At 49.1% G+C, this 19,215-nt stretch overlaps 1 protein-coding gene across 2 annotated transcripts; it reads right to left on the reverse strand.

Moving 5' to 3' along the window:
- Nucleotides 1-1,440: 1,440 nt before the first annotated feature.
- Nucleotides 1,441-16,044, reverse strand: ABCF1 (ATP-binding cassette, sub-family F (GCN20), member 1). 2 transcript variants are annotated; one of them, XM_012652917.1, is made up of 25 exons: nucleotides 15,870-16,044; nucleotides 11,616-11,662; nucleotides 11,161-11,265; nucleotides 10,875-11,004; nucleotides 10,691-10,728; nucleotides 10,502-10,609; nucleotides 9,181-9,258; nucleotides 8,987-9,100; nucleotides 8,017-8,127; nucleotides 7,662-7,784; nucleotides 7,148-7,248; nucleotides 6,987-7,072; nucleotides 6,554-6,693; nucleotides 6,319-6,467; nucleotides 5,911-5,994; nucleotides 5,578-5,702; nucleotides 5,321-5,433; nucleotides 4,649-4,820; nucleotides 4,430-4,504; nucleotides 4,265-4,335; nucleotides 3,006-3,038; nucleotides 2,752-2,920; nucleotides 2,512-2,576; nucleotides 2,351-2,423; nucleotides 1,441-2,207 (listed from the first exon to the last, which is right to left on the reverse strand). In XM_012652917.1, the coding sequence occupies exons 1-25, from the start codon at nucleotides 16,000-16,002 to the stop codon at nucleotides 2,041-2,043; spliced, it is 2,610 nt and encodes an 869-aa protein (XP_012508371.1). In that variant the 5' UTR covers nucleotides 16,003-16,044; the 3' UTR covers nucleotides 1,441-2,040. The 2 variants fall into 2 exon arrangements, with proteins under 2 accessions (XP_012508371.1, XP_012508372.1); XM_012652918.1 differs by having other exon boundaries at nucleotides 10,875-11,001; nucleotides 15,870-16,003.
- Between the last annotated feature and the right edge of the window lie 3,171 nt (nucleotides 16,045-19,215).

Consider the following 19,215-nt stretch of genomic DNA (forward strand, 5'->3'; position numbering starts at 1 on the left):
GTATTATCCCATGTAGACTAGTGAACTGAAAATTTAAAGTGTAAAGTGTGATATGAAATACATATAACAAAAGAATTTAAATCACTTTACAAATAATTACAAATCTAATCTCTTAATAACCCCACGAGGTAGGTACTTTTATCACCTTCATTCTACATGAGTGTACAGGTAGCAAGAGGCTAAGTGGCTTGTCCAAGGCCACACCATTTGTAGGCGGACTTGAAGCCTGGCTCCCCACTATCCTTTGATAGATCTACTTCACAGAATTGTGGAAATTACTTTGCATTTAATATACTTAGTCAGCTACTTGGCACAAAACTCTGATTATTTTTTCCTTCAAATTCCTCAAGAGGCGTGTCCCCCAGCTGTGCTTACACAACTGTCTCCACACCAAACATTCACCTAGTAAGAAACTTGTACTTGAGGCTCGGTATTATTTATTTACTTGGCCAGAAAATAATTTCCCCAAATTAGATGTTCAAAGCAAGTCTTAACCAAATAGCTCTTGGTATTTCCCCTGGAACTGGACTCGCCTCCTGATCATTCTCTTCTCCTCCCAACCCCCATGTTAGCTCCTTCCATCTGTCCTTTCCTTTCCATCTCCACCTCCCTTAGCTGGTGCAGGATTCAGTTACCTCATTCCCATACAAAAGTTATGGGCTCCAGCCCCATCACCACCTAATATCCCTACCACCCACTTACACTTTTATGTTCCAAACCTATCTCCCCAACCTCAATCTAAGAAAAATGGCCACACAGCCACATTCCCACATCAACTCCCGAATAACTTTTTCTTCCTTCCCAACCTTGGATCTGTTCTTTTCCTAGTTTTGAAAAATGGCTCCCTGTTCCCTGATTACTCAAATCATTATTTTCCAAGGTCCACCCTCAGATGGTCCTGCCAAACAACCAAGGCCTGGATCACCTTTCCCTCCTTTGAACATGTGGCCATTCGGAATCTAGAGTCCCACATGTCTGGTGATTAACCGTATCCCACTGTGCACTCGTGCTTTGTTTTTCAAGTCCTCTCTAGCTAGACTATTAATGAAGGCAGACCTTTTGTCTTTTCCCTTCCTGTATACCCCACAGTACCGTACGTGCCGGCTGGCTGATTTAGTAATTTCTGAGAGGATCGGTACCCTGGTCCCTGACCACAGGGCAGAGCACCTCCTCGTTCATGAGGTTACTTTGGACAGTGAGAGACCCAAGTGTGCAAGATGGAAGGTCAGAATCACTTTCTTGTTTCTTTGTCTGGAGGGTTGGGGGAAGGGAGGTAGGATCCTTACACAGCCAACACTGTCTAAGTTCAGTAAGACTGCAAATGAGATCCGTTTGTATTAGCGCAGAAGAGGAGATATCAAAAGCTGCTAGAAAACTGAATAAAGCAAATCAAGACCGAGAACAGTTCCAATTCCCATGAACCTCTACACAGTGACAGGGTGGCAGCAGCTCCGTTCCTTTATTTCTTCCCCTTGGACAGGGAGATCCAAGTTGAGCAGCGTTCCTTTCCTGCCCCCAAGTCCCCAGCCAGACAGGAGACTACAAGCACCGAATCCTGGGTTGAGTAACGGCACAGGCTTCAGACACTTGCCTCCAGCTCTGGGCTTCAACAGCTGTTCGCATCAGTATTGAACCCACCAGAAAAGAGCAGCACCACTCCAAGGCCAGGGGCTGGGCTTGAAGCTTCAAGGTGCACCAGAGGCAGGCTTCTGAGTGACGGCAGTCTTGAGACAACAGGCCACAGAAGCTTGTAGGATGCAGCCCCACAATAATGAAGGTGGTCATCTCTGTCTGTACAGAGGGACGTCAAGGGTAAGGCCAGCTCAGTTATCTCAAGAAAAGTGAGACAGGCGAGTCTTTCAGAGAAACGGGAGCAATCAAAGTGGTATCCTGGTCACAGCAAAACATTCCGCCTTCAGATGCCTGAGTCGCTGCTGGCCCAGCTGCAGACCAGGGCAGTCTTCGGAGGAGAGAGGGAGACGACGGGGGACTTCTAGGCCATGTACGCTTCTCTCCTGGGAGCCTTCCAGGAAGGAGAGCTCACTCTCGGGGTCGGTTGACCATGACTTCACCTAGGGCCTCCAACACCTCCCGCTTGTAGTCCTCAAAGTCACCATCGATCTGGCTAACACTCTGCTCCTCCACCACCCACAGCTGGCAGTTGGTTTCCGTGATGAGTCGCGCATCGTGGCTGACGACGATCACAGCTTTGAAGAAAGATGGCAAGGAGAGAGGGCAGGGAGAAAGGACAAAGAGGAAAATCAGAACATGAAAGAAGTGAGCCCTGGCTAAAGGACAATGCAGCTCAGTCCCCAAGGGGAGAAGAAGGGCTTGCTCCAAGCCGACTTACCACCCTTGTACTCGTTGATGGCTTCCCCCAGAGCATCGATAGACTCTATGTCCAGGTTATTGGTTGGCTCGTCCTGTGGAGGAGGAAGCCCATGACTAACGCTGTTAACTCCTACTTCCATTACTGTTGCCCATCCCCCTCCCGCAGCCCAGCTCACTCACCAAGATGAGGACATCAGGCTCCCGACAGGCCAACTCCGCAAACACAACTCGGGCTTTCTGACCACCTGTGGCAAAGGAAAAGGAGGTTCATCATACCTTCCACTGCCTTCCATTTCTGTGCCAGTGTGTCTGTGCCAAGGCCGCCCCGTTCCTGGTCCCCCCACCTTTCTGCCTCCAGGTACGGTTTGCAGACATGAACGATAAGGAGGAGGCCCCCTCCCGGGCCCCCTACAGCAGTACCAGAGAGCTTGCAGATCTGGATGGTATGGGCATGACTCTCGAGGCCAAAGCGGCCCAGGCACTTGCGGGCGTCCTGGTAGGGCAAGTTGAAGCTGCGCTGCAGGTATTCGGTGGGCGTCTCCTCCATATGCAGCTGCTCTGCATATTGCTGGTTGAAGAAGCCAATTTTCTGCCCGAGAAGAGAGGGAGGTGGTCAGTGAAAGTCATACTGCCTCTATCAGATTTTCATTCCCTAATTCCCAAAGCCAACTTACCAGCCGATGGTTCTTTCTCATTTCCCCACGGGTCTGCAAGGGAAGAGCAAGTGGTAAGAGTAGGGACAGGGCAAGGGGCTGCAGCTCCATGTCCCAACCTTCCGAAGGGGAGATAAACACCAGAAGTGGGCTGGAAACGAGAGCGTTTGAGAAAAGGAATGTGGACGTTCTCCTTCATATGACGAAACAGAGGAGTAAGGGGAGAAAGGGGCGTGAGAGAACGAAGGCTGCAGAGACAGAAAGACAAGGAGGGAGACCCACTACGGCCAGAGACGCCCACTTCCCACACGTGAGACTCACGCCTGGCATGCTGTAAGTCTCCAGCTCGTGGGGAGTTAAGTTTTGGGGGACAATCTAGTAACACCTTTCTAAAGATCTACAATCCGTGGTGTGAGAAAATGGCCCACCCAACACTCTGTAGGAGGAAGCAGAAATGGCTACAGCCTTTCTAAAGCACTCTATGGCAACGTATTACAAAAGGTCAAATAACCTAAAATGAATGCACACATACAATTCTAAGTACAGAAAAATGGTTGATGTATATATATATTTTTAAGAGACAGTCTCGCTCTGTCGCTCAGGCTGCAGTGCAGTGGCGCAATCACAGATCACTGTGGCCTCAACTCCTGGCCTCAAGCAATCCTCTCACCTTAGCCTCCCAAGCAGCTGGGGCTACAGGCACACACCACCATGCCCAGCTAATTTCTTTTCATTTTTTAGAGACAGGGTCTCTCTATGTTGCCCAGGCTGGTCTTGAACTCCTGGCCTCCTGCCTTGGCCTCCCAAAGTGCTGGGATTATAGGTGTGAGCCGCTGCATGCAGCCTGGGTGATGTATACTATCTAGAAAAAGCTAGCTACAAAACAATTCAAACGATAGCCCATTTTTTTGTTAAAAAAAAAAAAATTGCACGCACATTTGCAAAAGACAGGAGAAAGCTATCCACTGAAACATTAATACTGGTTATCTCAAGATTTTTCTCTTGGCTTAGGCAACTTCTAATCATTCTACAATGGACATATATTTTGTGTCGAACCAAAATACATATGGCGGTGCCCCCATTCCAACTCTGACTCTCCTAGCTCTCCTCCCTCAACCGACCTAAACTCTTCTCCTCCTCTACAGCCCTCTTAGGGAAATGAATCGTCTCCAGTGAGTTCTGTATGTAACTCTGCACTGCCGAGAAGCCCGAGTCCAGCTCTGGCGAGCAGCTGTGCCTTCGCGCCTCTCTTGCTCTCCCTCCTCGGTCGCAGGACTCACCGGCGTCAGCTTGCCGGTCAGCAAGAGGAGCAGGGTGCTCTTGCCCACACCGTTGGGGCCCACGATGCAGACTGCGAGAAGGAAGACAGGTGGTCAGACCAAGAGGTCCTCGGACGCTCTCGCTGTGGCCCCCGCCCCACATCCCTGAGCCACCTGACGACTTACTCCTGGAGTCCATGTCGATGCCAAAGTCCAGGTTCTTAAAGAGTGGTTTCTGCCCCTCATAGCCAAATGTCACACCTGAGAGCCAGGAAAAGAAGCAATTTATATTCTTTTCAGTGCCCCTGAAGGTCCCCCTGATGTCCTGGCCTTGGAGAAGAACGGTCCCAGTCTTGGCGGAGAACTTGGGTGCACGTGCTTCTGCTGGGAGCCGGCGGCACTCACCGTGCAGGCCCAGCACAGGAGGGCTGAGCGGCGGGGGGTCGGGGAAGGTGAAGCGCACAGTGTATTCCTTGGGGCGCTTCAGGAGCTCAGGGGCCTCCTGGGATTCCTCATCCTGGTTTTTCCGTCGGCATTTCTGCTGCTTTCGAGTCAGCGCTTCCTTCGTTTGCTTTTCCTAGAGAGGAAGAGGAAAGGGGGAAATGCACACCCCGCACAGCACTCCTCAAAACGTAGGCTGGGCCGGCGCGGTGGCTCACGCCTGTAATCGTAGCACTCCGGGAGGCCGAGGCGGGCTGATCGCTCAAGGTCAGGAGTTCGAGACCAGCCTGAGCAAGAGCGAGAACCCTGTCTTTACTAAAAATAGAAAGAAATTATCTGGACAACTAAAAATATATATATATAAAAAATTAGCCAGGCATGGTGGCGCATGCCTGTAGTCCCAGCTACTCGGGAGGCTGAGGCAGGAGGATGGCTTGAGCCCTGCAGTTTGAGGTTGCTGTGAGCTAGGCTGACGCCACGGCACTCTAGCCAGGGCAACAGAGCCAGACTCTGTCTCGAAAAAACAAAAAAACAAACAAACAAAAAAACGTAGGCTGGTCTCCCTCCCCCAGCCCCCTTCTCCTCCACTGTCATGCGAGAAGAGCAGCCCCCGCCCAGGAAGCCCCAGGCGCGCACCGCCTGCTTGGTGGACTTGCCCCCCGCCTTCAGCTCCTTCAGCTTTTTCTCCTGTTTCTCGTACTGCTTCAGCAGCTCCTTCTGCTTCTGCTGGTACATCTTCTTGAAGGTCACTGGGGCAGAAAAACAGGATGGGCATCACTGCCTGAATCCTAGCAAGATCTAGCTTATCGAAATATCCACATGGACCCTCCCTCCCTTCCAGGCCTCTTTCTGAGGCTCCATCTCTTCCCTCCACCGCACGCGATCCTCCTTACTGTAGTTGCCCCTATAGTAATGAAGCCGCTGGGCGTCGAGATGGATGATATCAGTGCAGACGTCATCCAGGAAGCCCTGGTCGTGGGAGACGATAAGCAAGGTCTTCCGCCAGCCCTGGAGGTAGCTGGTTTCAGAGAAGAGTGCGGGAGTGTCATAACGGTCAAGTGCAGTCAGGGGAAGCAGACAGACGATGGGGACAGGGAGGGAAGGAGAAAGGTCTGGAGAGAGAGCTGTCAAGGCCATAGTGGAGAAGAGCTAGAGCTTCCTTCCTGCAAGGGGAAGGAAGCGGAAGGGAGTGGATGATGCAAATGCCGTAATCAAGGGCAACGCACTTATTCAGCCAGATGACGGCGTTGAGGTCCAGGTGGTTAGTGGGCTCGTCCAGCATCAGCAGTGTGGGCTCCATGAACAGCGCCCTGGAAGGCAGGCGGCAGAGCGCAGGGTCAGGGAAAGGAAGATCCTTCCTCGGAGAACCCCAGAGGAGCCTCTGAGAGGGGAAGCCTGCGACTGTGAAAACTCCTTCCCAACCTCTCCTCAGAGGAGTCCCTGGGCAGGATATGTTCATGAAAACGTACACCCCAGGGAGGGACAGAAATGGAGAAAGACCTCGAATTCTCATAATGCGGATAATGAGGAGGGAGAAGTTGGCCTTGAACGTCCCTACTGGCCTTGGAAGAATGGGAAGAAAAGGGCCCTGGTGATCCAGGTTGGAAGGGAGGGTGGCGATGTGGATGGCCCACCTGGCCAGAGAGACACGCATGCGCCAGCCCCCCGAGAACTTCTGTGTGGGCCGATTCTGCATTTCAGGGTCGAAGCCCAGACCAGCCAGGATCCGTCGTGCTTTGGCCTCTGCAGCTGCTGCCCCGGTAGCCCGCAATTCCTCATACACCTGGGAGGAGGGAGAAGAGGACACATGTTCAAGGGCCCCAAGAACCCCCAAGTCTTAGCCTGTGTCCCCTGCGCCATCTCCTCTACCTTCTCTAGCCTCTCGGCAGCTGTGTCATCCCCCTGTTCCAGCTGTCCCTGAAGCCGTCGCTCCTCTTCCAGCAGCTTTAATCGCTTGGTGTCGGCTCGAAGAACAGCCTGAACTGCTGGTGTCTCATCCGCTACCACCTCTGGGGCAGGGAGGACAGTTAGGTAGCCTCAAAGGCCGAGAGTCTCATTCCTCCTTCCCTTAAGTTCCAGTTCTGGGTTGCCTCATCCTGCCCAGCTCTTCGCACTTGTTCCAAATAAAACGTTCCCAAGTCCCTCAGTTACTCTCCCTCCCTTCCCTTGTTTGGTACCCCTTTCCCAGTCCCGTCTCTCGCTGCATCCTTTTCAGCTCCATCACCACGATTTCCCCTACTCTTGGCTGGCTCTTCTCCCAACTGTCCACCCGCCAGGCCCCGGTCCTACCCGCTGGCCTCACCCTGCTCGCACAGCAGCACGTCGATGTTGGGAGGGATGCTCAGCGCTCGGTTGGCGATGTGCTTGAGGAGCGTGGTCTTGCCCTTGCTGGGGAACGAGAGCTATCAGGACCAGCCCACACTGAGCATCTCTTCTTCCCCTCCAGCCCCATCCTCTCCTCACCCATTGGGCCCCACTAGCCCATAGCGGCGGCCGGCGACGATATACAGGTCCGCATTGACAAATAGCTCCTTGCCGTGGGCCGAGATGCTGAACTTCTCCAGCTGCAGCCATCAGGGAAGGAGTGGCAGAGGGAAGCGACAAGCACATGAGAATTCTCTCTTTGGGACAGGAGTTGCAACTTTCTCCCTACAGGGAAGCCTCTGACAAAGCGATACCTCCAGCACAATCCCTTCCTTCGGCCAGAGCCAGGCCTCTAATGGGAGTCTCCCACACCCTGGCCAGCCCAGCCTGCCCCGCTCTATTTCCCGCTGAGGGTGGACCCCTATACTCCTACTGGTTTTTCTATCTTCTTGCTCGAGTTGAAAGATCCCATGGTGTGGAAAATAACTCTAATTTTTCTTCCCAGTGACCTAACCTACTCGTGCCCCGCTTCCTTGGCTGTCACAACCTCAGGGAACGTGAGAAAATTAGCTGTTCCCTGAGTGAGCAGGCTGAGGGGCCCTTCAGACCTTACCTTGATGTCAGATGCATTTTCTAACATAGCTTGGCGAGAGGACACCTCTGCCTGGGACACGGAGAAGTCATTTTCAGCAGCGTTGGCCGCTTTTAATGAAGCCACCTGGCGCTCATACTCCATCTAAGAAGAAAGAAAACACTGCGTTTGAAGCCAGAGTGGACCAGCTTCCCATCACCGTGACACAGCCCATGTCATCAGACATCGGGACAAGGCTCACAGAACATAGTTCTCTCCTTACTCCAACTGTTTCACTTGGAGTAGTCCCCAAAGCTCTCCTTCCCCTCCCCCAATCACGTCCCCTAGTTGATATATGAAAAATCCCCTTACATTTGACCAAGAACCAAAGTCTTACCTGTTTCTTCAGCTTTTTCTTCTCCTTTTTGCTAAGGTGAGCATAGGGATCATCTGCCTTAGACTGTCCTTCCTCCTCCTCCTCTTCCCCTTCTCCTTCTTCCTCTGAACCCTGTAAAAGCCAGGGCATGATAAACATTAGGGCCCCCTTCTAGAACTCAGATTTCATATAATCCCTCCACCCCCACATTCATTAGCCAGCTCTTTCCCTTTTCCACCCAGAATCCTAAAATACCTTGGGATCCTCTCTCATTCTCATACCCAGCCTGGTCTCCTTGCAGGCTTTCACCAACTGCAGCCACCAGGAAGGGCATGAGACAGATGGTGTGAGTATGTATGTATGAAATGTAACAATGTATATGTCCCCATACTTTCCAACACAACATAACTGAGAGTTACATTCAAATTGAATTTCAAAAAAGTTTCATTTGTATCAAATGAGTTTCTGTGGTTTACACGTTAACATGCAAAGAAAAGATCAGGTAGCCCTGATGGACAGCCAAGGAAGAATCCAGCACAATCACAGAATTAGAATGTGCCCAAGGTATAGGGACCCTGGAACTCACTAGACTCTCTTATCTCATACAGACGAGACAACAGAGCCCCAAGGAGGTAGAAAGCTAATTCAAGGTCCCGCAGCCACTGAACGGCAGAGCCAGAACCCAACTGTCTGAGACGAACTTGGTCTCCAAGGCACTTTCCTGTCTGGAGCAGGTACTGCAAACTAAGGCCATGGGCCAAATCCGACCTGATGTCTTTCTAAATATGTCCCAGAAACTAAAAATGGTTTTTGCATTTTGAAAGCATTGTTAAAAAAAAATATGTGACAGAGATTGCATGTGGCTTGCAAAGCTAAAAATATTTACCACAGAGCCCTTTACAGAAAAAGTTTGCCAAGCCCTGCTCTGGATAGTACCAATACCCCAGAGCCCGGCCCTCCGCCCCACCTCCCCCGGCATCAACATACACACCCGCTCTGCCTTCCTGGCCTTCTCTTTCCCTTGTTTGGGAGGCTCCTTTTCTTTTGTTATTTCTTCTTCTTCACCCTCTTCTTCATCATCCAGAGCAGCAAATTTACTCTGAGGCTAACAGAGAAAAGACAACTGGATGAAATGCTCTGATTCCTGAGACACAAAACTCCTCCCTCCACTTGTTCCTCTCTCACCTTAGCCTTCCCTTTTGGCTTCTCTTCCCTTGCCTTTTTGCCCTTGAGCCCAGGCTGCTGCTGTTCCTCAGATACAGCCTGCAGGAGATAAACACAAAAATTAATTTGCTATCTCGTTGTTTTATAAGCATTTCTTAGGGAGTCTACTGTGTTAACTATACAGATGCTTCTTAATTTATGATGGGGTTACAGCCCAATAAACCACAGTAATTGAAAAGATCTTAAGTCAATAGTGCATTTGGGACTTTTTTTTTTTTTTTGAGAGAGTCTCACTCTGTTGCCGGGGCTAGAGTGCCATGGCGTCAGCCTAGCTAACAGCAACCTCAAGCTCCTGGGCTCAAGCAATCCTCCTGCCTCAGCCTCCCGAGTAGCTGGGACTACAGGAACGCGCCACCATGCCTGGCTAATTTTTTCTATATATTTTTAGTTGTCCAGCTAATTTCTTTCTATTTTTTTTTTTTTACTAGAGACGAGTCTCACTCTTGCTCAGGCTGGTCTCCAACTCCTGACCTCAAGTGATCCTCCCGCCTCGGCCTCCCAGAGTGCTAGGATTACAGGCCTGAGCCACCATGCCCAGCCTGCATTTTGGACTTTTGAAAGTTTCAACTTACAACAGGTTTCTTTGGACATAACTCCATCATAAGTCAAGAAGCATAATGAATGAATGACTATGGCTTCTGCACTACTGTCAAGTAGAAAAACAGTCATGGAACCATCTACACGGAGTGCTGCTGGGGAAAAATGAGACCCAGAAAAACCCAACCCTCCAGCTTGAGACGAGACAGTAAAAAGATAGCTAGAGAGCATCAGCAAAACTGAGGGACTGTGAGTCAGGCGAGTGCGCACTGTGGATAGGCGCCACTAGCACTGGAGGGCTTTCTTTTTTTTTTTTTTTCTTTAGCCAACTGACTGGGGCTTTAAGGAGGGCTTGAGAGGGCAAATGCTCAGAAGAGCTCATGGACAAGGGCTTGGAGAAGGAGGGAGGAGGGAAGAGGGAAGGAGGAACATAAAGAACAAAGGCTGCGCCGGGGACACAGTCAAACTGGACGCCAAGATGTGATCAGGCCTGTCTGACAGGCATACACGGCAGAGTCCCAAGTGGTACAGCAAGAACCTGAGGGCTTCTGTTTTAGACTCTGAGTTTAAAGGAGAATCACTGTAGATTTCTAAGCAACGGAGAGAGTTCTTATTTTTACAAGATGATTTAGACATTAAAGGCAAGAAAGACCTAGAAGAGCTAGTTTAAAAGCAGGAAATTACCACACCACGGCCAGCAGGTGCTAAATGAGGTAGGAGTGACCAATCAAGCCACCACTTTCACCTTATTGATCCGATTCTTCTCTGGCTTGGCAGGCTTAGGAGGATGTTTTTCTTCCTCCTCCTCTTCCTCGCTCTGATCCTGAATCAGGGCTGCAAAAACATTACCACCCTAGAGAATGAAAGGACCACAGAAGTCAGCGGATGGTCAAGGCTGCACCCTTGGTGTCTGTTTACCATGCAGGTGGCTCACCTTGGTCTTCTTCCCCCCTCGGGCTACCTGGGCAGGCACTGAAACGACAAAGAGAAAAGAAAAGCTGGAAGGAGAACTACCGTGCCCGGCTCTGCACTTTTGTGCAACGCGAAGATCAGGGCATGAGGCATCACCCTTCGTGACTCGGGGATTCTAGGTGTCCACTTCCCCTCAGGTCACTCACCCTCATCCTCCTCGTCACTGGCTGGCACTGACAGTTTCTTAAGGCGCTCCATGAGCTCTTTCTCCTCGCCATCATCGTCCACATCCTTCTTTCGCCGGCCTTTTCGGGTGTCTCGCTTCTTTTTTTGCTGCTGAAGGAAAAAAGAGTGAGAGTCTGAAACCCAGGTCCCTGCTGTATTTCTGTGCCACAGGAAGTTCTCCAGCAGCTGAGTGAACCAACACGGGCTGGAGAGGGGTTGTGGGCCCCAGATGCTTCCCAGGATTGGTGGGCTGCACGACACTTGTACCTGTTGCTGCTGCTGCTGCTGCTGCTGCTGCTGCTGTTCCTTCTCCTTGAGCGCTTTCTCTTCCTCCCCAGCCTGTTTATCTTCTACTGCCAGCTCTTCAAAGAACTACAAAGTGAGTTCCGATATAGACAAATATGGCTCCAAGACCAACCAAGCCGTTGCGATTCTGCCACACACAGAGGCCTGCTGGCCTGCCATTCCACCCTCGTTAAAGACATTAAGAGGGAGGACCCGCTGAAGTACACGAGAAGGATGACATGATCAGTTCACCTTGAGAACACTGAGGAGTGACTCATCCCAGACACTAATATCTCCCCAAGGACTAACAACCATACCATCTCTCTGGACAGGATCTTTTCTCCTCCCTTGGACACCTCCCACCTCCTTCACATGGCCATTTATTTTGCTTGGAAACACCCACAGTCGTTTCTCATCCTCAACCCTCATTTTCTCACCGTCTTTTTGGTCTTCTTGTCCTTCTTTCCTTTCTTCACCACTTTGTCTAGAAGGTTAAGCAGACATTATGAATGTTTGTCTACAAATTCCAAAGCAGTCTGATCTCCCCTGCAAAGAGCTGAGACCTCTATCCTATTTTGCTATTTTTCTAGCTCAACTATCACTTCCTAGACATTTGCACTGTCCCCCAACTCCTGCAGAAATAATCATTCCCGTCTCCATTCATTCATCCAATATATTTATTTACTAAACAGCTGCCACATGTCAGACATTGTGCTAGTGTAGGGGATGCCACAGTGAGCAAGACAACTGTGGTTTTTTCTGGAGCTTATAGGCTTTATGGAGAGAGATTTTTAAATAGGGAATTAATTACAAGTGTACTGATGGGGTTCCAAAAGAAAAGGTGAGCCTATTTGGTGGGGAGAAAAAGGACTGGCCTCATCTCTGTTGTTGGCCTCCCTGAAGAGATGACATTTAAGCTAATACCCACAGTATGAGGATTTAGGCACACGGAGCCAGCTGCAGTGCTGTGCATAGATCCAGTTATGAGAGCACACACACTGAGAAACGGACAAAGGGTTAGTATGGCTAGGCTCAGGGACTGAAGGGTAGAATGGTGCAAAGTCAAGCTGGAGTGAGGGCTTTGTAATCAAGTGGAATGGGGACTTTATCAGTGTGATCACTTTCACACTTCAGAGTCTCATTCTGGTTTCAGAGTGCAGCAAGGATGGGAGAGAGTAAGTATTGTGGGATATCTGTTGGGAGGCCGTCAGAGTAGTCCGGAAGAGACAATGGGGGCTTGGTCTAGGGTGCTGGCAAGAGGAGGGAGAGAAGCAGAATTCACAGGGTGGGGGAAGAGGTGGGAAGTAAATAAGAGCACTCAGAGATGAGGCCTACGTTTTTAGCTGGCAAAGTTAGTTGGGCTAGTGGTACCACTTATTGATTCAGAAGATAGTGGAGGAGAAGGTCCCTTCCTCCCCCCCATAGGGGGAAGGGGAGAAAGAAGATATTATGAATTCAGTTTGGCATATGTTGCTTGTAAAACCTACAGGCCATGTAAATAGAGTTATCTGACAAGTCAGTGAACGTCTGGGTCTATGCCCCACCCGCTCTGCTCAAACATTATAGCACAAATCACATGGTGTCATATTTACCCATCTGTGTGCCAGTCTTTCATCCTAGAGAGTGGCCTCAGAAACTGTTTAGCTTGTGCTCCCAGGGAGCAGGGAAGCCAATAAGTTCACTGACTGAACAAATTCCAGTCCTTCCTCTGTCCATCCCTGTTTCCCTTAAGGCAAGGGACTGTGTCTAACTCCTTCCCTCTGGCCCGCCAGCAGCCCCATGATTTCTCTTCACAGCCAGGCCTGTCTACCACTGTCCCTGTCATACACGACTATCTAATTCTGCCCCAAAGCATTCCAGGAATCACTTAACTTCAGGAAAAAAAATTGATGGGGTCTTGCTATCTACTACTTCAAGTATTCTTAAGCAAGAATTCCATATATTCCACAATAATCATTTATTCAGGAAAGTTTTACACAGCACCTACTGTGCCAAAAAATTGGAGATAACGAAGGACGATCCTTATAATTTAGGACCTCACAAACTAAAAGGTCCCTTTCCTATCTTTTCTGTTCCCCTACCCACACCTCTGTTCTGGACACTGGCTTCTTCCCGATCCTTGACTAAGCCCCAGGCATGCTTATGCGTCTTTGCTTAATCTGTGACCTCCATGCAGAACACATTTCAAAATCTGAGCCAGTACTGGGTGATTAGTGTGATGGAGTTGGAAAGACGTGCAAATGCAAGGTTTTATATGCCATTCCAAGGAGTTTAAACCTAAAGACATTAAGAAGGAGGACCCGCTGAAGTACACGAGAAGGATGACATGATCAGTTCACCTTGAGAACACTGAGGAGTGACTCATCCCAGACACTAATTTCTCCCCAAGGACTAACAACCATACCATCTCTCCTTCTTTTAAATCTCTTCTGTACTTTAAACACCACTCTGATCCACCTGACCCGACCAGAAGGAGAGGAAAAGTCGGTACACAGGTTCAATTGTGAGAAAAGTATAATCCCCAAGGAACTGAAAAAGGTTAAGTAAGGCTATGGCTGTACTGTTTTCAGTCTTTCCTCCTCCAATCTCCTCCACCTTAGTATTAATATATTGCTTAAGCTCCTCCTTCACAGTAAAAAAGAACTTTCCTTAACCATACACCACACTCCTCCCTCCATTGCTGTTTTCTATCCTGTCTTTACTGAGTCTCTAAAGAGTAATTCACACTAGCTCCACTCTCCACTTCCTCATCTCCCATTCCTTTTTAAACATACAACAATCTGATCTGGGCATCATCTCCTAATGGACGCTACTTTTGCCAAAGTTGCCGCTGACCCCTTAGGTCCTCAACCCAGAAAGTATTTTTTGATCCTCATTTTGCGTGACTTCTCTGCAGCATCCCCGCTGCGTACGTCCGCAGCCTTTTTACTCTCCTCTCCTGCCACTACTTGACTTGTGGGATCCTGCTTGCTGCTAGCTTGCCTCCAGTTTCTCTGGCTGCCTGTTTTTCTCAGTCTCATCTCCTCGGCCTCCTTCCCTGCCTGGTTCCCTTTACTGTTGAGGCTCTTTTGGGTTTCTGCCTTCCACCCTCTTTTTACTTCAATCTGCATACACTCTCCAAGGGAGTCCTCCAGATCCAACGCCTGTATCTTTATTCCTAGTGTAGATCTCTCTCTCTACAGGCACTAAACAAACTCTCTGTCATCTCTTAGAAATTCCTTAGAAATCTCCAACTCAGCATTTAAAAAATGACCATATCTCTTCCTACTTTCCACCCTACAGCTGATTACCACTTTCAATGAATAGTCTACTACCTACTTACCCACTGAGTTACTTAAGTGAGTGTCATCCTTAATTCTTCTCCCTTTCCTTAGTCAGTGCCCAGTTCCAGGCAATGCCAGCTCTTTAGTGACGCTTTAGTCTTCACTGTCTTGGCTTATTCCCTTACCACCTCTCATCTGGATCATTGCCGCCTCCTAATGGTCTCCCTGCCTCCATCTTGACCAATTCAAGGCCATTCTCCACTTCTCAGTGTTTTCCCAATCAAATGATCATATCGTTCCTGTGCATTTCAGTGGGTCCTCCCTCTTAATGTTTTTAGGATTAAACTCCTTGGAATGGCATATAAAGCCTTTCATTATCTGTCTCCTGCACATCTTTCCAAGCCCATCACACTAGTCACCAGGCTCTAGTGGGACCAGCCAGGCTCACCTAAGTCTCTACCTTTGCACAAACTTCTTCCTTGGCTTGGAATGTGTTTCCCTCACTAACTCATACTGATCCTTCAAGAATGAAGTACATGCTGCTCCTCCCTTCTACAGTCCCATAGCATTCTCAAGGACATTCATCATACTGACAGCCACTGCTGGTTAATGCTCTGTGCCCTCCACTACACTGGGTGCTCACTGAGGCTTATTTCTGTCTCTACATTTCCAGTTCCTTCACACAGTACCTGGTTATACAGCAAGCATCCAATAAATGCTTGTAAAATTAGTCACTGTGTACCTACTGTTGTTATTTGTGTTCATTTTCTCTCCTCTTTAAAGTGCCTTCAAGCCTGGGGGGAAGTTTTAATGTTTCCCACCCCCCTCCCAAAACACAGTCTGTGTGTGTGTATATATATATAAAACGCTTAATTAAAAACAGGCGCTCAACAAACATTCGTTGCTTTTAAATAAACCTTAATCACCATTCCAAAATCCAAAATCTACACTCTTGCTCCAGCTGAGTCAGATGGGTGTCTTACGGAAGAGCCCATGAAGGAGTCATCCTCTCTCGAGGAGCAAGTGGGATCACAGGCTCCCCCGGTGTGCGCGCGCAGGGGGAAGGGAAGGTGGAGGCTCAGCTTACATTACTATACTCCTGTGTGGCGGGGAGGATGTCCAAAAGAGAAGAAAGCAGGACGCTTTCATTCTCCCCACCTCTCCCTCGGTGCCATATGCTCTTCCTCGCCTTTTGCCCAGTCCCACTTAAGGTCATGTGCGACACCCAGGTATCTTTCCTCTCGCCCCCACCCCAATCCCACTGGTGCCAAGGCAAACTCTGCGCGGATCCCGACACGCATGCGCAGTAGCCCACGAACGGGCCCGGCCAGTCTCGCGCCCCAGGACCCTGGCCTGAGCCACGCGCACTCCCCGCTCTCTTCTTCCCCTTCCTCTCTCATTTCCTCCCTGCCTGCCTGCCAACCTCACCTGCGGGGCTCGTGCTCTCTCCGTCCCCGATCCACTCGGGCTCTGGAGGCTGCTGCTTGGGACCCTTCGGCATCGCGGTGGCAGTTACGGATACCCTGGCGGCGCCCGGTGCTATTTCCGTTTCCGGCGGCATGGAGCCCCGAAAGGGGCGGGCTCTCCACGCCCGCACGCCCGCCCCCGCCTTGGCCCCACCCCTGAGGCACAAGTGTGAGCACCGCCGTCATCTCGGGGGCGTGGTTGCAGCCCGATGGAGGCGTGGCCTTCAATGACGGGGCGGGGCCGGCGTCCACCTGCTCCGGTCGCGTCCGCGCAGCATTTACGACCTTCTGAGAAGGCTGATCCGGTGACCCTGGGACGCCGCGAGACTAAAGGAATGAACATCATAATTCCAACTAGTACGAAGGAGTTGAAGCATACTTCTTTTTTTAAGTAGATGCTATCTTCTACCATCCGCTTACGTCTGGTCAAAGGCAGGAAAGACAGCGGGGTCCATCGACTAAGGAAGAGGTCTTGTTGGTCCAATGCTGAGATGTGTCACAAAACCCCGAACTGTAACCCAACAAGCAGAAATCACGGTGCGGTGATTTTTTTTTTTTTGTAACAGCTTTACTGAGGTATAATTGACATACAATAAACTGCACACACAATAAAATGACATACGATAGACTGCAAAGTGTACACTTTGATAAGTTTTGACATGCACAAACCCATTAAGCCATCATCACAATCAAGATTTGGGTTCACTTCCAACCCTACCACTTAATAGGTTTGGGACCTTGAGCAAGGGCTCCGGTAGCCCTGTCAGCTCTCCTTAAACCACTACGATCATGCTTTTGTCCCCACTGTTGCCTGAATTCACTCTTGCCAAGGTCAAGAGATCAGGGGCCAGTTCTCTGACCTCATCCTACTCTCCCAGCAACATCTGATACACTTGGTCACTCCCTCCTTCCTTTGTTTTCTTAAGAGACAGTGCTCTCTATGGGTTTCCTTTTCATCTCATGGGCTGCTCCCTTACCCCTCCCTTGCTGGCTTCTCCTCCTAAGGTCTAAATGTTGAAGTGCATCAAGGCTCAATCTTTGAAACTCTTCTTTATCTAGACTTATTATCTATGTGTCATGACTTTAAATAACACCTATAACTGATGAAGAGTCCCAAATGTCTCTTGCTGGCCCCAACTTCTACCCTGAGCTCCAGGCTCATGTATCCAACTGTTTACTGGACATCCTCTCTGAGATCTCTAATAAATGCCTCTGATTAATATGCACAAAATGGAGCTCTTGTTTTTACTCTTAAAGCCCATGTCTCTTCCAGGCTTCCCTACCTCAAGAAATCACACTACCTTTCACCCAGTAATTTGGGCCAAAACTGGAAGGTCATCCTCTTTCTCCATTTCCCCTACCCTAACATCAGCAAGCCATGTTTGCCTCATTCATTCATTCATTTGTTTGACAAAAATATTTATTGAGTGTATAGTATGTGCCAGGGACTCTTTTAGGCCCTTGGGATACCACTGAATAAAAATCTCTGCTTACATTCCTAGCAGGGGAAATAATGCTATAGATAAAAGAAAATAGAGATCAAGGTAAAAAATATCAGGGAGGGCAGGTTGTAGTACTAAATAGACTCTTCATGAGGCCTCAGTGAAGTGAAATTCAAACCCTAGAGGAAGGTGAGTTTTGGCCACATGGATTTCTGGGAGAAAAGTCTTTCTAGCAGAAGGCATAGCTGGGGCCATGTTCTATGGCAGGGGTGTACTTGGCATATATGAGGAACAAACAGGAAAGAAGCCAGTGTGGCTGGAGTGACATGAGTCACTCTGTTTGAAAGGCCAACAGAGAGGTAAAGCAAGGTCTGGATTGGGAAAGGTGTTTTAGGTCATCTTAAGGATTTTGGCTTCTTCTCTTGATTAAAATGAAAGTCATTGCAAGGTTCTAAACAGAGTAACATGACCCAAGCTACATTTTTAAAGGGTGACTCTGAGGGTTGTGCTGAGAATAGACTGGGAGATGGCAGGGGTGGGCAGAAATGACAGAAGCAAGGAGACCTATTAGGAGGACGAGGGTGATATTAGTGGAGGTCATGAAAAGGGCTGGTTTCTGGATATATTTTGACGAAAGAGCCAAAAAGTTTTGTTAATGGACTGGAGGTGTCAGGTATGATAAAAAGAATTAAGGATGACTCCAAGCTTTCTGGCCTGAGAAGCTAGCAAGATGGAATTGCCCTCAACTGAGACTTTAAAACATAACCCAAATTTGACCACTTCTCTCCACCGCTACCCCAGACCAAGCCACCATCCCTTCTCCCCTGGAACACTGCAGTGGCCTCCTTACTGGTCTCCCTGCTATCATTCTCAGTCGCTAGTCTATCCTTCACACCTACAGTCAGGGGTAGTTTTAAAATGTAAACCATTTGTTCAAAATACTCAGAATAAAATCTAAATACTTTACTCAGCTTACAGGGCTCCGTACTATGTGGTCCCATCAAACATCTTGATCTCATCTCCACAGTCTAACCATACTTCACACCCTCCCCAGATTCATTTCTGCCTCAGGGCCTTTGTCCACACCGTTCCCTATGCCTGGAATGCACTTCCTGCACATGTTCATGTGGTTTGCTTTCTTGTTCAATTTAGGTTTCTATCTACGTGTTACCTCCTCAAAGAAGCCCTTTCTCAACCTGTTTAGTATCAATCTGTTCTCTTCTAGCGGTCACTCTCTAACCTCTTCCTTCACATTGTTTTCTTTCAGACGACTAACTACTTCAAATTATATTACACACATACTTATTATCTATCATCCTCAATCAATGTAAGCTCCGTTTGGGCAGGGATCTTGTCCTTTTCATTTATATATCTCCGGGTGCTAAAACAGTGCCCACCGTAGAGTAGGCGCTAGAGTGTTCATTGAAAGCAAGTGAGGCTTAAAGAAGACAGTGCATGTGAAGAGCTTAGCATGGTACCTGGCACAGAGCAAGCAGCCACATGATGCCGTCCTCTGAGACATCTCCCTGCCTCTCTGGAAACCCTCCTCAGCCTCTTTGTTAGGCTTATCCTCGTCCTTCTTTGCTCAGCCATTCAATGTCAGAGTTCCTCAAGGTAAAGTCGCGGGCCCTTTCTTCCCACTTGACATTCTCCTCCCTGGTGATTTCGGCTACAGATTCCTCAGGGAGGTCTGTCCTAACCACCATGTCTAAGTAGCTCCCTAACCACTGTTGTCTATTCAGCACCCCATTTCCTTCCTTCATATTACTGATCACAACCTGTAGTTACCCATTTGTTTACTTTTGAGAAAAACAGCCCCTGACAAATGGGAACTGGCCTGACACTAACAGATAGGCTTCGGAGTTG

Source organism: Propithecus coquereli, unplaced genomic scaffold (genome assembly GCF_000956105.1).
Source record: "Propithecus coquereli isolate 6110/MARCELLA unplaced genomic scaffold, Pcoq_1.0 Scaffold404, whole genome shotgun sequence".
In the NCBI taxonomy this organism is placed as follows: Eukaryota; Metazoa; Chordata; class Mammalia; order Primates; family Indriidae; genus Propithecus; species Propithecus coquereli.